General features: G+C 37.9%; 1 protein-coding gene across 1 annotated transcript; it reads right to left on the reverse strand.

Moving 5' to 3' along the window:
• Positions 1-1,703: 1,703 nt before the first annotated feature.
• On the reverse strand, positions 1,704-16,365 carry LOC126278571 (protein dpy-30 homolog). The gene is made up of 4 exons (XM_049978775.1): positions 16,095-16,365; positions 15,828-15,901; positions 11,893-12,062; positions 1,704-2,178 (listed from the first exon to the last, which is right to left on the reverse strand). The coding sequence occupies exons 1-4, from the start codon at positions 16,108-16,110 to the stop codon at positions 2,085-2,087; spliced, it is 354 nt and encodes a 117-aa protein (XP_049834732.1). The 5' UTR covers positions 16,111-16,365; the 3' UTR covers positions 1,704-2,084.
• Between the last annotated feature and the right edge of the window lie 497 nt (positions 16,366-16,862).

The following is a 16,862-nucleotide window of genomic DNA, read 5'->3' on the forward strand; positions in this document are numbered from 1 at the left end:
AGTACACTGTAGTGATGCCATTCAAATACTTATCCTTTAGTGTGATACATATTGCTTGAAGCTGTCTTGGAGTGGTCACTCAGTTTAGCACCATCAACTGATGACATCTGTTTACAAATTATAGCTCATAGGTAACCTGAAAAAGGATGCAACATAACTAAGCACCATCTTTTGGGGGGTACTGAATGTTTTGTAAACACCAGCAATACACAACCATCTCCACATGATCAATTTGGTCTCTAGGCTTCTGAACAAACAGTAAGCTCCCTCCCTAGAACAGCCTAGTGCTACTTACTTCTCAGGCTTGCAGTCTGTCAAGTTCATACATGAAGTGGATTTAGTCAGGTTTTGTGCTGGATCGTGCACAGATATCAGACACTTTCCAGCACGGTAAGGATATTTGAGAGCAGTGCCTTTTGAGAATAGGATCATTCAACCAACAAATAAATAAAATTTCAATGTGGGTTCATATTTAAAGACAGTAATGCATGAACACACTGCACCCACCTTCCTCCAACTGGTAGAAATCAATTGAATGGAATGGCATGCAGTCCTGCTGACATGAACTGGAGTGAAAATGGTTGGGACCTGACATGTCAGGAAACCACCTAAAACACTGTAAGACCTCAGGAGTGCTACTGATTTTAGCAGCAGTCTGTCCAGAACCTTTTGCACAACATACCAAGGTGCCATATGTGTTACAATTTATGGAGTGAAGCAATATGGCATTGAATGTTACCCAGCAGCAAATTTTGAATGAACAAGTGTGTATTTTTAACAGTGTGTCAATTTTGTAAACTGTTCTCTCTCTCTCTCTCTCTCTCCCCCCCCCCCCCCCCCCCTCCAAAATGCTTTTTCTTTCATTTCTCATCCTTCCGTAACTTTAGTTCAAATACATTCAGAATCATGGAGGTGCTGCACAACCATTATCTGGACAGCTTATTACATCTAATTAATTTAGCACAACAGCTGCACAATGCACAAATTAAGTACCAGTTTTTTTAAACAATTTTCTAGTTTCAAATCTTTTCATTATCGATACTCATTCAAATATGGTAGATCTTACTCATCTGTGTTGCTCAAGAACTGCTGCATATTCTGTCATTACACATATATGTAAGAGTACATTAATAATAACATATAGTGAATGTGATTAATTTGTATCCCTTTCCGCAATATTCACGTTATGTCTCAAGGATTTTGTTTGACACTTCCAAAGATGAGTTCAATACCAACAGTAAGAAATTAAGGTATGTTTTTAAAGATTCGTAAGTATCCTTCTAACCTGATATGATTTGATTTATTAAATAAATTAAAAATCAACTTGTATATACAACCTAACCAAGCAAAACATGTGCGTGTTAGAAAAGCAGATGTGTGGTGTGGTGTGGTGTGTTGTGTTGTGTTTTGTTGTGGTATGGAAGAGTTTACACAAGTCAAATAAGCTGCATAAATGGAAAATAGAGTAATAATGTACTCAACAAGACGAAATAATGTCTTAAAATTACAGAACAAATTATTAAATTACTGGAGGGGGGAAAACCAGAGCATTCTGGTCTGACTGAAACAGTGTTATTGAGACTCCAGACAAACTGTTTGGCCAAGCTTAATGTCAGGCATCTGCTGTTGGCTTCAATTTATATTTTGTTGATAGTTTTTATTTATAAATGGAACAGCCTTGAAATATCAGAAGTATAACAAAATTAGTTTTTAAAATGTATTAATATAGTGTCATTACACGTTAAAAATCCAGTCTACAACATACACATAATATAATACATATTTCATTAGGTACAGCATAGAAGACAATAATACACACAATCTTTGTGAAATACAGTCAATATGAAAGTGTGCCAACCCAAATCACCATGAACAAAGTACCTAATGCTCAGTTCATAAATATGATAGTCACTTTTCACAAAGATAAGTGACAAATGATTTCTAGCCCACCTATGTATCTCATAATGAAAGTGGAAGAGGTTACATTGAATATAATGCCGACGAATATGATAAAAATATGAAACCACAGATCTTCACATTCCACAACTCAAATGTGCGTATGTCTATTATGCCCCTGCACTTCATCACTGACTTGAATTCTGCGGTGCTCCACTCTGGTCAAAATGGCTCTTGTTTTTCAGCAGGTAGGCTGCCAGAAAGCTTATTGGATCAGGAGGCCTGCAAATGAAATACATTCTGAAGTAAATACGATGCTCTAAAAGAACGAAAGGGTTCGTAAACAAATACAGGAAAGTTGCATTTAACACTAAGCAGTTGAAGGGGTAGGGTCATTTGACCAACTACATAATGAAATCACATTTGGGTTCATGCAGATGCAATTTACCACTGCATACCTGCCATAACTTACAAATGGGTATCAAAATAATAGAAGCACCTGAGGGAACATGAAAAACACCACATCGAATGCCAAATGACAAAGCAAGACATATGGCTGAGGTCTGCCATGGAATGGGTGACTGCAACTGAAGGCTGTTTACAAAGGCTTTCTAAAATTTGTAATGCTGGACACACTTATTTCTGTCAGTAAGAGAAAAATATATATAGCCAACACAGAAATTCAAAAATGTTCCAACTGAAAGATTAGGTCTAACAACAAAAATGATGTTCAACTGTAGATTCATCAAACTCATCCTGCTGAGATCTAGTAAAATGAATTGAAGCATTTTTGCTTTGGAAAGCATCCAGTGCAATGACAGAATGTCTGCATATCCTATGATGCACAAAATCAATGAGCCCCAATAACCTAGACCACGAGGTAACTGCAAGAGCAGGGATTCTCTGCCTATCACTGCATACCACTTGACATTTCCAGAAATTTTGGTTTATCACTACAGCTTTGTCTTCCAAATATTAAGAGCAAACAGTACAAAAAAGTTACAGTTCAGTACTTTCAGCCAAAATGAGTCTACTTTCTTTTGTAAGATGATATTTTATTACCTGTTCAGAAAGCTGTGTGCCTCATATTTGTACACCTGTATTCAAAATGTGAACCTTGTCAATGATACGAAACCAGATTGATCTTAATAACCACTGTCATTGTTACTGTCAATGAGAAACATGAAACCTTGGTCCTCAGTTCAAATATTTGTTTAAAATCTCACTGTGAGAGAGCCATTTTATCAGCATGAAGAAGTGAATTTTATCTCCCACATCTTGACGAAACAGCACGAGTTGAGAGTAATTGCCTTGATGAAATTTATAACCTCTATAGCATCTGCCAAACCAATGTCAAGAATTTTGGGCATATCCTTAAAAACAAATGTTTCTCAGTGCATTACGAAGAGAGTACTTTGACAATTAGGTGCAACTTTCTTCACTATAGCTGCCCGTCACAAAGTGACCATACACTGCCCGGCCGTGTCTAGACAAATACCAACACATTTAGGCCAAGGAATACCTACTTTTAACAAATAAATATTAATCATATCAAAAATAATTTCTGTTGTAGCATATAACTCAAGCAATTTGTAAAATGAAAACTCTTCTCTTATGCCACAGGGAAGTGTGTTGGTACACCTGCCATTCATGTAGTGTATTATTGATCTTATGGACAATATTAATAGTAACCTCAGACTTTTTGCACATGATGCAGTTATCTACAATGAAGTAATGTCTGAAAGAGGCTGCATAAATATTCAGTAAGATCTTGACAAGGTTTCAAAATTGTGTAAAGATTGGCAACTGGCTTGAAATATCTTGAAATGTAAGATTATGCACTTCAGAAAATGAAAAACAAGTACAACCCTATGACCACAGTATCAGTGAGTCAGTTGGAATCTGTCAGTTCACACAAATACCTACAGTATTTACTCGAATCTAAGCTGCACCTGGAAAATGAGACTCGAAATGAAGGGGAAAAAAAAATCCCCGAATCTAAGCCGCATCTGAAATTTTAGACTCGAAATTCAAGGGGAGAGAAAAGTTTTAGGCCGCTCCTCCAAATCGAAACAAAGTTGGTCCATTGTAATATGAGACGCAATTTAGGTCGAATGAATGACTATACAGTTACAGTAGTTTGGTTCAAGTTGTCAGCTTAGCAGTTAAGCTTTACCAGGTAGCCATTGCTATGCATCAGGTGCTCCGTCCGTATTTATACGGGTACCCTTCCTTTTTCGCGTACTTCGTCTGATTTGAATTGATGGATTGATTACTTTTCTTTGATCTGGTAAGTGCCGTTCTCTTTGTTATAGGTGTTTACATTACTCTAAGTTGGAAATGCATTACTGTACTGTGTCATGCATTGTTTGTCGCATTCTGATAATGTGTGTTTACGACCTGTCGCTGCTCGCGGCATGGCTTGCTTTTGTGCACGCTACTGCCGCTTACAACTAAAAAAGAAAGAGAGAGAGAGAGAGAGAGAGAGAGAGGAGAATTGACTCATTAGCGAAACAATGGCAAGAGACTGCTACTTGTTGTTACTTAACACAGCTGCTTTCTTTGATAATGATCAACAAGAACCAAACAATAGACAGCGTATGATAGAAGATGTTCAGAACGAGAGTTTAGCAAAAATTTTTCTCCGTTTGAAAATCTTTGCAGACGCCTCTTTAGTACCGGTACATTACATTCTGCACAGAAATTAGAGTCATCTTAGATTTAAAAATCTAGTCAATTTCCGTGCTTCATTTCTGACTGTATCACTATTAGGCATAAGAATAATACGAATATAAACATGACATGATATGTATATTCTTCCGCGTTTGCTGTTGTCTCACTCTAGTTTCGTACTTTATTAGGCAGACAGGATTTAAAGAATACATGGCAAAATGTTTATATTCTTATTATTCTTATGGTGAAGAGAATACCGCATGCAATTCACAATTCATAAAAGTTTCTATAAGGAACCATCTCTTCTCACAGGTAGGAAAAAAATTCAGAATGTAGAGTTGGCCATATTGACAAACATCCCAAACAGTTTTGCCTGTCGGATTTTCGTAGTACATTGAAATGCTGCTACATTCGATGATGGACAATATGGAATTTGTATTTACTTCGTTGGATAATGTATAAAAATGCAGTGGTCGAAACTCGAAGCGGAGAAAAAAAGCTCGTCTTCCACCTTTTTTTAATTTATTTACTGACACAGTTGGTATGGCGCCAGTATTTATATTTGTGCCTTCAAGGCATGCCTGTGTAGTGCTACATATATTCGATGGCAGAAGTTAGTTGTGGCGCCACCTACCAACATTTTTCAGAAGTTGCGCTTACTTTGCACTCGATTCTAAGCCGCAGGTGGTTTTTTGGATTACAAAAACCAGAAAAAAGTGCACCTTGGATACGAGTAAATATGGTAGGTGTAAAAGTTAAAGCAATTACAGCCCTCTGTCATAAAAATTAAGTATTTTGACCTGGTTTCGACACTTCTATGAGTGCCTTCATCAGAATTTACATTCAGACTTGCTACCTGTGGCTTGACATGTATGAGCAGCACACAGTGGCTCGCCATCCATGTACTCTTTTTTAAAAAAATTGTGACTAAAGTTTTATCGCTTGGTATTTGTTTTATCCCCCCCCCATGAACCACGGACCTTGCCATTGGTGGGGAGGCTTGCGTGCCTCAGCGATACAAATGGCCGGACCGTAGGTGCAACCACAACAAAGGGGTATCTGTTGAGAGGCCAGACAAACGTGTGGTTCCTGAAGAGGGGCAGAAGCCTTTTCAGTAGCTGCAGGGGCAATAGTCTGGATGATTGACTGATCTGGCCTTTTAACACTAACCAAAACGGCCTTGCTGTGCTGGTACTGCGAACGGCTGAACCAAGGGGAAACTATAGCCGTAATTTTTCGTGAAGGGCATGCATCTTTACTGTATGGTTAAATGATAATGGCGTCCTCTTGGGTAAAATATTCCGCAGGTGAAATAGTCCCTCATTCAGATCTCCGGGCAGGGACTACTCAGGACGACGTCTCTATCAGGAGAAAGAAAACTGGCGTTCTACGGATCAGACTGTGGAATGTTAGATCCCTTAATCGGGCAGGTAGGTTGGAAAATTTAAAGAGGGAAATGTATAGGTTAAAATTCGATATAGTGGCAATTAGTGAAGTTCGGGGGCATGAGGAACAAGACTTTCGGTCAGGTGAATACAGGGTTATAAATACAAATTCAAATAGGGGTAATGCAGGAGTAGGTTTAATAATGAATAAAAAAATAGGAGTGCGGGTAAGCTACTACAAAAAGCATAGTGAACGTATTATCGTGGCCAAGATAGACACGAATCCCATGCCTACTACAGTAGTACAAGTTTATATGCCAACTAGCTCTGCAGATGACAAAGAAATTGATGAAATGTATGATGAGATAAAAGAAATTATTCAGGTAGTGAAGGGAGACGAAAATTTAATAGTCATGGGTGACTGAAATTCGGTGGTAGGAAAAGGGAGAGAATGGAACGTAGTAGGTGAATATGGATTGGGGCTAAGAAATGCAAGAGGAAGCCACCTGGTAGAGTTTTGCACAGAGCACAACTTAATCATAGCTAACACTTGGTTCAAGAATCATAAAAGAAGGCTGTATACATGGAAGAAGCCTGGAGGTACTGACGGGTTTCAGACAGATTATACAATGGTAAGACAGAGATTTAGGAACCAGGTTTTAAATTTTAAGACATTTCCAGGGGCAGATGTGGACTCTGACCACAATCTATTGGTTATGACCTGTAGATTAAAACTGAAGAAACTGCAAAAAGGTGGGAATTTAAGGAGATGGGACATGGATAAACTAAAAGAACCATAGGTTGTGCAAAGTTTCAGGGAGAGCACAAGGGAACAATTGACAGCAGTGGGGGAAAGAAATAAAGTAGAAGAAGAATGGGTAGCTCTGAGGGATGAAGTAGTGCAGGCAGCAGAGGATCAAGTAGGTAACAAGACAAGGGCTAGTAGAAATCCTTGGATAACAGAAGAAATATTGAATTTAATTGATGAAAGGAGAAAATATAAAAATGCAGTAAATGAAGCAGGCAAACAGGAATACAAACGTATCAAAAATGAGATCAACAGGAAAAGCAAAATGGCTAAGCAGGGATGGCAAGAGGACAAATGTAAGCATGCAGAGGTTTATCTCACTAGGGGGTTAGATAGATAATGCCTACAGTAAAATTAAAGAGATCTTTGGAGAAAGGAGAACCACTTTATATTCATACAAGAGCTCATATGGAAACCCAGTTCTAAGCAAAGAAGGGAAAGCAGAAAGGTGGAAGGAGTATATAGAGGGTCTATACAAGAGCAACGTACTTGAGGACAATATTCTGGAAATGGAAGAGAATGTAGATGAAGACGAAATGGGAGATACAATACTGCATGAAGAGTTTGACAGAGCACTGAAAGACCTGAGTCGAAACAAGACCCCGGGAGTAGCAACATTCCATTAGAACTAGTGGTGGCCTTGGGAGAGCCAGTCCCGACAAAACTCTACCATCTGGTGAACAAGATGCACGAGACAGGCGAAATACCCTCAGACTTCAGGAAGAATATAATGATTCAAATCCCAAAGAAAGCAGGTGTTGACAGATGTGAAAAATTACCGAACAATCAGTTTAATAAGTCACAGCTGCAAAATACTAACACGAATTCTTTACAGACGAATGGAAAAACTGGTAGAAGCGGACCTCGGGGAAGATCAGTTTGGATTCCGTAGAAATGTTGGAACACGTGAGGCAATACTAACCTTACGACTTATTTTAGAAGAAAGATTAAGGAAAGGCTAACCTACATTTCTAGCATTTGTAGACTTAGAGAAATCTTTTGAGAATGTTGACTGGAATACTCTCTTTCAAATTCTATAGGTGGCAGGGGTGAAAGGCTATTCACAATTTGTACAGAAACCAGATGGCAGTCCTAAGAATCGAGGGGCATGAAAGGGAAGCAGTGGTTGGGAAGGGAGTGAGACAGGGTTGTAGCCTCTCCCCGATGTATACTGAGCAAGCAGTAAAGGAAACAAAAGAAAAATTCGGAGTAGGTATTAAAATCCATGGAGAAGAAATAAAAACTTTGAGGTTCGTCGATGACATTGTAATTCTGTCAGACAGCAAAGGACTTTGAAGAGCAGTTGAATGGAATGGACAGTGTCTTGAGAGGAGTATATAAGATGAACATCTACAAAAGCACAACAAGGATAATGGAATGTATTCGAATTAAGTCAGGTGATGCTGAGGGAATTATATTAGGAAATGAGACACTTAAAGTAGTAAAGGAGTTTTGCTATTTGGAGAGCAAAATAACTGACAATGGTCGAAGTAGAGAGGATATAAAATGTAGACTGGCAATGGCAAGGAAAGCGTTTCTGAAGAAGAAAAATTTGTTAACATCGAGTATAGATTTAAGTGTCAGGAAGTCATTTCTGAAAGTATTTGTATGGAGTGTAGCCATGTATGGAAGTAAAACATGGACGATAAATATTTTGGACAAGAAGAGAATAGAAGCTTTCGAAATGTGGTGCTACAGAAGAATGCTGAAGATTAGATGGGTAGATCACATAACTAATGAGGAAGTATGGAATAGGATTGGGGAGAAGATAAGTTTGGGTCACAACTTGACTAGAAGAAGAGATTGGTTGGTAGGACATGAGGCATCAAGGGATCACCAATTTAGTATTGGAGGGCAGCATGGAGGGTAAAAATTGTAGAGGGAGACCAAGAGATTAATACACTAAGCAGATTCAGAAGGATGTAGGTTGCAGTAAGTACTGGGAGATGAAGAAGCTTGCACAGCATAGAGTAGCATGGAGAGCTGCATCAAACCAGTCTCGGGACTGAAGACCACAACAACAACAACAAATTTGTTTTATACATGACCTACCAATTTGAATGTAATTTCTGATGAAGGCACTCACAGAACTGTCGAAACCACGCCAAAAGACTAAATTTTTGCGACCGAGGTATGTAATTGCTTTAACTGTAATTTGTAAATGGTTGCTGACAACACAGCTATGTTTAGATTCTAAATGCAACACTTTGTAGAGATATGAAATGGAATGATGACACAGGAGCAGTCATGGGTAGAGCTGGCGATAGACTGTTTTACTGGTAGAGGACTCTGGAAACATTACAGTCTACAAAGAAGCTTGCTGACAAATCAATCGTGTGACCCATCATAGACTACTGCTTAAGTTTGTGGGAGACATACCAAATAGAAAATAGACAGGTATCAAACATATACAGAGAATGGCAGCACAAATGTTCACAAGTTAGTTTGATCCATCGGAGATTGTTACAGAGATGTTGAAGAAACTTACAGGGCAAACAGTCCTTAAAAAGCCAGTTTAACAAGGTCTCAAAAACCGACTTTAAATGATGATTCTAGAAATATACTACATAACAACACACATACTGCTTCTGTTGGGATTGTGACAACACTATTAAATTAATTTCAGTGCACATGGAGGCCTTTAAACAATCATTCTTCTCACTCTCCATACGTGAATGGACCAGGAAAAACCCTAGTAACAGGTACAGTGAGGGGTGTACCCACTGCCATGCACGTCACAGTGCTTTGTAAAGTATGAATGCTGATATGTTCAGCATACAAAAATGAGTAACAGTGCCATATCTGTGGCATCAGGACTCTACTCCACTGAAGAGTGAAATAGGTGCTTGGGACCAACCTACTAGGTCGTCAGTCCCTTTATCCTATGATAAACGTGTCTACATGACTGTAGATCAGAGGTAGCCTACCGTGCAAAATCCTGAGGAAGGAAACCCCCCAAGGTCTGTGAAGCAGAGATAAATGACAAAAAGAAGCAAGGAAGACAGAGAGAAAGGCAGCCAAGGGGGCCCAGTTTGCAGTCGTGATAACGTACTGTAAGGCTCGTTGAGAATTCTCATTTTTACCACACTGTTCGATAATTGAAGTTTTTGTATTTCTTTGGTTAATTTTTCCACCAAAACTGCTTGGGCCATGTCTCTACCTGTGGGTGGCAGGGGAGAGTCACCAACTGACTGAAGTTTTTGTCCTTTGCAATTCTGAAACACCCCAGATATGAGGCTTTTATTAAGTTAGTACCAGTGTTAATAAAATTTGTCATGCATTTGGATTTTTTATAAAACACAGATTTCCACCGGAAAAAGCCAATATGTTTACCAACTCCGAATTCTTAGAACTTGCGATATTTTAATAGAGAAGGTTTCATGCTTTAATTTTAAAGTTTTTCTAAGCATACGGCAAGGGGAACTGGGTTATCATTCATTTCTGTTCTGGCCTTTAGGGTAAGGCATATTGTAAGTAGCTTTCATCATACTGGTAGTTAGGTGTCGGTTCAGGATTTTTAACCACATCCCTAAAGATAAATGGAGCTTCCTGGCCTAAAAAATCACTTCATGGTTAAACACAAACAATGGGAACACCTGGCTGGAATATCAATAATACAAGGAAAAGATAGACTGGGACTCATTGCAAAGACGACACATTGCATACAGGCAAAACAGAAAGACACTTATACATTAGCTTTCAGCTGAAGCCTTTGGCAGCAAAGGAAATTGTGTCACATCGCACCTGGCCACGAATCAGCAGATCAATATTTTTGAGCATTTCTGGCCTACTTTGGCGAAAAGAGTGTGCAACTGTTATCCAACTCCATTGCTGTTACCTAAACTTGACACTGTTTTGCAGTAACAATGCTGTAAGATTCCCTTTAAAAACCATAAAGGACCTGTACTTATGTGTTACAAGATGGCAGGAAGCTGTTTTGAATGCCAGTGGGTTTACCACAATGGATTAGACACGGTCTGTGTTATGTACTTTGTGTTTCCATATTTTTGTTTAACTCCAGTGTTTAGTCTGATAACATCACTCTGGTACTAAATACAGTTTGCATCGTTCTAGTAGGAGAATCAGTTCCTTGGAGGACTCTTCATAATTCCTTATTCGTTATTTTCAACTATCCTCAAATAATCCATTCTAGTTTCATCAGCTGAATGAATTACACATATAAAGATTACTCAATATCTGTTTTACGATATATGTGTCCTTTGGACTAAACCCAAGTACGTTGGTGGAATTTTGCTTTTAAGTATTTTTAGCACAAGTCTGATTAAAAAATGGATGGCTATGTTTGAAACCAGTCACCAGTACAAATTACATGCAATTTTGACAAATTTAAGTAAAGAACATTCTAATTTAAGTTGCTGGTCCTTCCCCAACAAAATGTTGGAACTACATTAAATCTGTTGTTCTTGGGTGCTCTCCCAAAAATAAATTCACAACTACCTTGTAGGCTAATATGCACTCTTAGCCCTGAAGTAGAGGCCAATTATGCAAGACAGTGAGATGTGAAATTTCAAATATTATGTTGCAAGTCCCAGAAGAGAACCTCTAATAAGAAAACAATGATGTCCTTAGAGATGGAGCTCAAGCTCCATTTGGGGAAAAATGGGAGAAGGAAACTACTATACTATTCTCAAAGGATCCATTCTGGCATTTGTCTTAATTTAGTGACACCACTGAAAATCTACTACTCATACCCCAAAAGTGAATCCAGTGTCTTTACTACTGTTACCTCGCTTGGCATGGATGCAGAATAGGTATGAATATGGCCTGGCCAAATAAGCATGCTAGAATCAATAGAGATAATGAAATTGGTCAACAGCCCAAATAAGGAGGAAACTCAACAGCAGACAGGACTATGTGCAATCCTGACCAAGGCTTGAGCGCTATCCCACTGGAACTATGAAGTGACATTTTAGTCAATACTAACAAATACAGGATGTAGCTAATACACAGCTTATCTTTTACAGACAGTTGTCTTGCTGATTTCTTTAATCCAATTCTCTATAACTGTGTGGTAGTAATCTTCTGGGTAACGTCATCGAAGAGTTCTCAATACAGGTAACTATGTGCAGTGCATATCTTACCACGAATTAAAGAAGCTAGAGCACTTGCCTTTCTTTTGCTAATGTCGACAGTGCTTGAAGCAATATTGGCACAACAGTCTGGTCCAAGTACTGTCTTGTTGGTAGTGACTGCAGGTCTACCCTGGACTTCTTGGTAGGTGCCTCTCCAGCTGGTGCTGGTGGAGCAGGTGGTGGTTCACTTTCACGAACTGCTGTAGCCTGAAAATTTTACTCCTTGCCAGTGATCCAAATAAACTAATTTTATCACTATGTAAAGGGAATTACAGAATAGTGTTTGGCTAACACGTTCCAAAATGGTCAGTCCAGTGAGATGAAACTGTATTACGAAATCAAATGCAATAAGACAGGAGAGAACATTGAAACAGTCAACACCTGCATGCCACTGACAAACGTACACCTAAAGCATACCATTTTACTACAGAATTTGAAAGGTTTGATATTTAATGACAAAATGCACTCATTCTTGTTCAATAATTTCCTACTGCTGATGTAATTGCCCTTTCCAATAAGAGATGGTTATGTTTCATGGATAATGCTTTTCAGGCAGCAGTATCAAACTGTTTGAAAAATACTACACTTCTTTTGAGATCTAAAATGAAGCAAATTTAGAAATTTAGTCTTTTCGCTCCCGGGATTGGAATGACTCCTTACACCCCCCCCCCCCTCCTGTAAAACCCACATCCTTTCGTCTTTCTCTCTCCTTCCCTCTTTCCTGATGAAGCAACTGTGGGTTGGGAAAGCTTGAATGTTGTGTGTGTGTGTTTGTGTTTATCAACATACCAATGCTTTCATTTGGTAAGTTACATCATCTTTGTTTTTAGGTGTATTTTTCCCATGTGGACTGTTTTCCATACATATCACACAAATCAGTTGGTTTTACTCAGAAATTCCTGAATGGAGTAGAAGGAGTTGGTCACCAGTAAATCCTTTAGGCTTCTCTTAAACTGAATTTCATTGGTTGTTAAGCTTTTTATGGCTGCTGGCAACTTATTGAAAATGTGTGTTCCTGTATAAAGGACACCTTTTTGTACAAGACTAAGTGACTTTAAATCCTTGTGAAGATTATTCTTATTTCTAGTATTGATTCCATGAATTGAGCTATTGGTTTGAAAAAGTGATATTTCTAATGATAAATTTCATCAAGGAATAAATATATTGGGAAGCAGTAGTTAGTATCCCTAGTTCCCTAAACAAGTTTCTGCAGGATGTTCTTGAGTTCGCACCACATATTTTTCATTTTTATATCGCCTATGTCTGACAAAACTCACATTGCAAACAGATTTGTTAAGACGCTTCAGCAGTTCTATGGCGTGCTCCTCCCAGTTGAATTTATTATCAAGCTGTAATCCATGAATTTAACACTGTCCACTTCTTGTATCTTCTTGTCATCATATGTTAAACATATACTTGTGGGACACCCCTTAAAAGTTCTGAACTGCATGTAGTGTTTTTTCAAAGTTTAGTGAAAAAGAATTGGCTAGGAACCAGTGATTAATGTCCACAAATATTTTATTAGCTGATCTTTAAGACTACACTTGATTTGCTATTTATTGCTATGTTTGTATCATTGGCAAACAAAAGGAACTTGGCATCTGGTAATGTTACTGATGAAAGGTCATTGATACACGAAAAAGGGCCCCAAAATGGAGCCTTGTGGGACACCACATGTAATTGTTCCCAGTTGGATGATGCCTGATAGCTTGATACATGTCTCTTTCCTAATAACACCCTTTGTTTCCTGCCAGAGATATAAGGTTTGAACCATTTTGTAACATTTCCTGTTACATTATAATATTCTAATTTACTTAAAAGGATATTGTGATTTCCACAATCAAATGCCTTTGACAGATCACAAAATATACCAGTTGCCTGCAATTTTTTGTCTAATGAATTAAGCACATTTTCACTTTAAGTGCAGATAGCCTTCTCAATATCAGAACCTTCTAGAAATCCAAACTGTGACTTTGACAGTAAGTTATTTGTGATAACATGGTTATAAAGCCGACTGCACATTACTTTTTCTAAAATTTTTGAGAATGCTGGCAACAGTGAAATTGGACAGAAATTTGATGCTATTTCTTTATCTCCCTTCTTAAACAGTGGCTTAACTTCAGCATATTTCAACCATTCAGGACATATTCCACTGATAAACGACTGGTTACCTAGATAGCTTAATATGTTACTTAGCTCAGAATCACATTCTTTAATTAACTTTGTTGATATTTCATCATACCCACTAGATGTTTTTGATTTTAAAGATTTTAGGATGGACATTATTTCTGTTGGGGTAGTGAGGGTAAAATTCATATTATGGAAGTTACTTGAAATGTCTGGTCTTAGGTATTCCATAGCAGCATCTACCGAACCTGACAAGCCCATGTTTTCTGTAACAGTTATAAAATGTTCGTTAAAAAGTTCTGCAACACTATAAACATCTATCACCAATGTATCATTTACTCTTAATGCTATTTGTTCCTCTTCATGTCTGGTTCTACTGGTGTTCTCCTTCACTATATCCCAAACTATCTTTATTTTGTTATCTGATATGACTATTTTCCTTGTAATATATTTGCTTTGACATCCGTATTACAGTCTTAAATATTTTGCAGTATTTGTTGTAATGAGCTATAGCATCAAATTCTGAACTATTTTGGATTGACAGTTTTTTTGTTTGTTTGTTTTGTTTTACAAGATACCTCTATTCCTGGAGTAATCCATGGCTTCTTTGTAGACTTTGCTCTAACCTTGGTAAGTTTTGGGGGAAAACAGTGTTCGAATAAGGTAAGCACTTTTTAGCAAAAGTGTTATATTTTCCATTCATGCCATGAGCACTGTAAAGCATCAGTCCAGTGAATGTGTGTGAGGGGTGTCCTGAAATAATTTTTGGCTCATTGATTACCCTCTTGAGCTCACATTCAACAAATTTTATATCCTGTTCAGTATTAACAGTATTATAGTCATTGTGCACATAATGGCACAAAACTTAGTAACCAGAGATTTAGCAATAGTTTCAAATTTGACAGTCTTAAGTTACTCCAAGCATTCCAGCTATATGTTAAGGTTGGTAATCTTGAAACAAATATAAGGAGTAATAATTGTCAATGATTAAAGCTGGCACAGTGTTGACCGACAGCAAAGTTGTCTTCTGTGCAGACATCACAAATAAGAATGTTATTAACCAAATGATTGTCTAGCAAAATCTACTGCACCATGTGTATGTTTTACTCTATTCAGGTAATAATATTTTGTAGATCATGTATATACAACAGTCTGTATTGTGGACGAAAACTGGTACTAAGACAATTGCTGGAAATTTCAACAAATATCTGAGCACAGCATTTGGCGTAATTATTCTGGTGAAAAATCACAGCAAAACTTTTCTCAACACTGGTAAAATGACAGTACCAGCTAAACTTCTTGGCTCCGAGTATGAATATTACGGTAGAAATTATAAAGTTAACTTTTTTTAAATGATTTGCTGACATGTTTGACTATAATCTACAATTTATTTATTCACAACTGAAAATCCAGCCTTTAAGAGGCATTCTGATGTGCTAAGGAAGTGCATCAGCAATTTCCGACTACGTATAAGATACATTAAAAAATATATGTTGTTGCTTCTCTGTACCTGTTGAGAAATGTGTATGATACTTTTTGCGATCACAACACCTTATCGTCTCTCTCTCTCTCTGTGTGTGTGTGTGTGTGTCAGCTGAAATTGCTAACTGATGCTGGCTTTCACATAGAGCCGCTTTCACTCAAACCCAGCTTCAAACGAACGCGGAACGGCATGTTGACAGTTAAGAGGTTTTAATTTATTTGTCTCAGACTTTCTACTTTGTCGTATAAGGGCGAATTTCACAACGCAAGTGACTTTTACGCACATCTCACAAGCTTCTAAAGCATTACTTCTCACGCATAGCTAATTAATACCAAGCACAGAAAAAAAATCAAGTTATTTACCTGTGCAGTTTCTGGCACACCATTACTGCCAGAGGACTGCGGTTCAACGTTTTCTTCCGTTGCCGGCTGTTCCGCTACAACACCCATAAAAACATTGCCGGGTTAACGCCATAAACACAAAATCAGAAAAAAATGGAGAAACTAAAGCGAAAATTTCACCACCACGAATAGTACTAGCTTACCGATGCCTGGTGTACAAAAAAAGAAACGGAAGAAATGAAGTTATACGCTTTATTTGTATCTACGATAACGACACATGCAACTTACCTCCCGATGACGACATTTTTAAGTTTGTATTTGATTATGTAGTAGTGCCAACATTAACCTTGCGAATCCTTTCTAGTTCGCGCTGTCTGTGACACTAAACTGAAGTTTCAGCACATCGGCAGCAAGTAAATCTCGTATAATACGACGAAATTCCACTACCAATGTATAACTTAAGGACAATGCTCCTATAATATCTTTCTAATCACTCAGTTTTTCACAACCGAAATCGGTTGACAGCAGAGCAGTTTTTAATTCAAAGACGTTTGGTAGTAACTGCATCAAGGTAAACAAGTCTGCAGCCTCGTTCAGAGCTGCAGTTATCACCGGCGCCATAAAGTCGTGCCAGATAGTATTCCCACAAGACTCAGCTCAGATTTCTGTTGAGTCAGTGTTCATTATTCTATTAAAAAATATTTTCCACTTCAACTGAACAACTTTGTATAAATTATATCAATAACAGAAATAGTTGTTGTACTATTTGAATCTCATTGGAGCATTTAGGAAAAAAATTATTACGCACATCCATCATGTAGAAATATATAAGTGTACTACAAGGGTAATTACACTGCAGTCATGTCTCAGTATTATTCTGCTTCTTACACTGAGTCAGTCTCAAAATGCTTACGGACATGATTGTACACTATGTTAATCACCCCACTTCACTGACCGGGTACTTTATGCTGACATAATTTTCAAAATCTTTGACAAGGTGATGTATTCTAGAATAGTATCTTACCTTAGCAACAATAGCATCGTAAGCAAATCACA

The sequence above is a fragment of the Schistocerca gregaria genome, chromosome 6 (assembly GCF_023897955.1).
Source record: "Schistocerca gregaria isolate iqSchGreg1 chromosome 6, iqSchGreg1.2, whole genome shotgun sequence".
In the NCBI taxonomy this organism is placed as follows: Eukaryota; Metazoa; Arthropoda; class Insecta; order Orthoptera; family Acrididae; genus Schistocerca; species Schistocerca gregaria.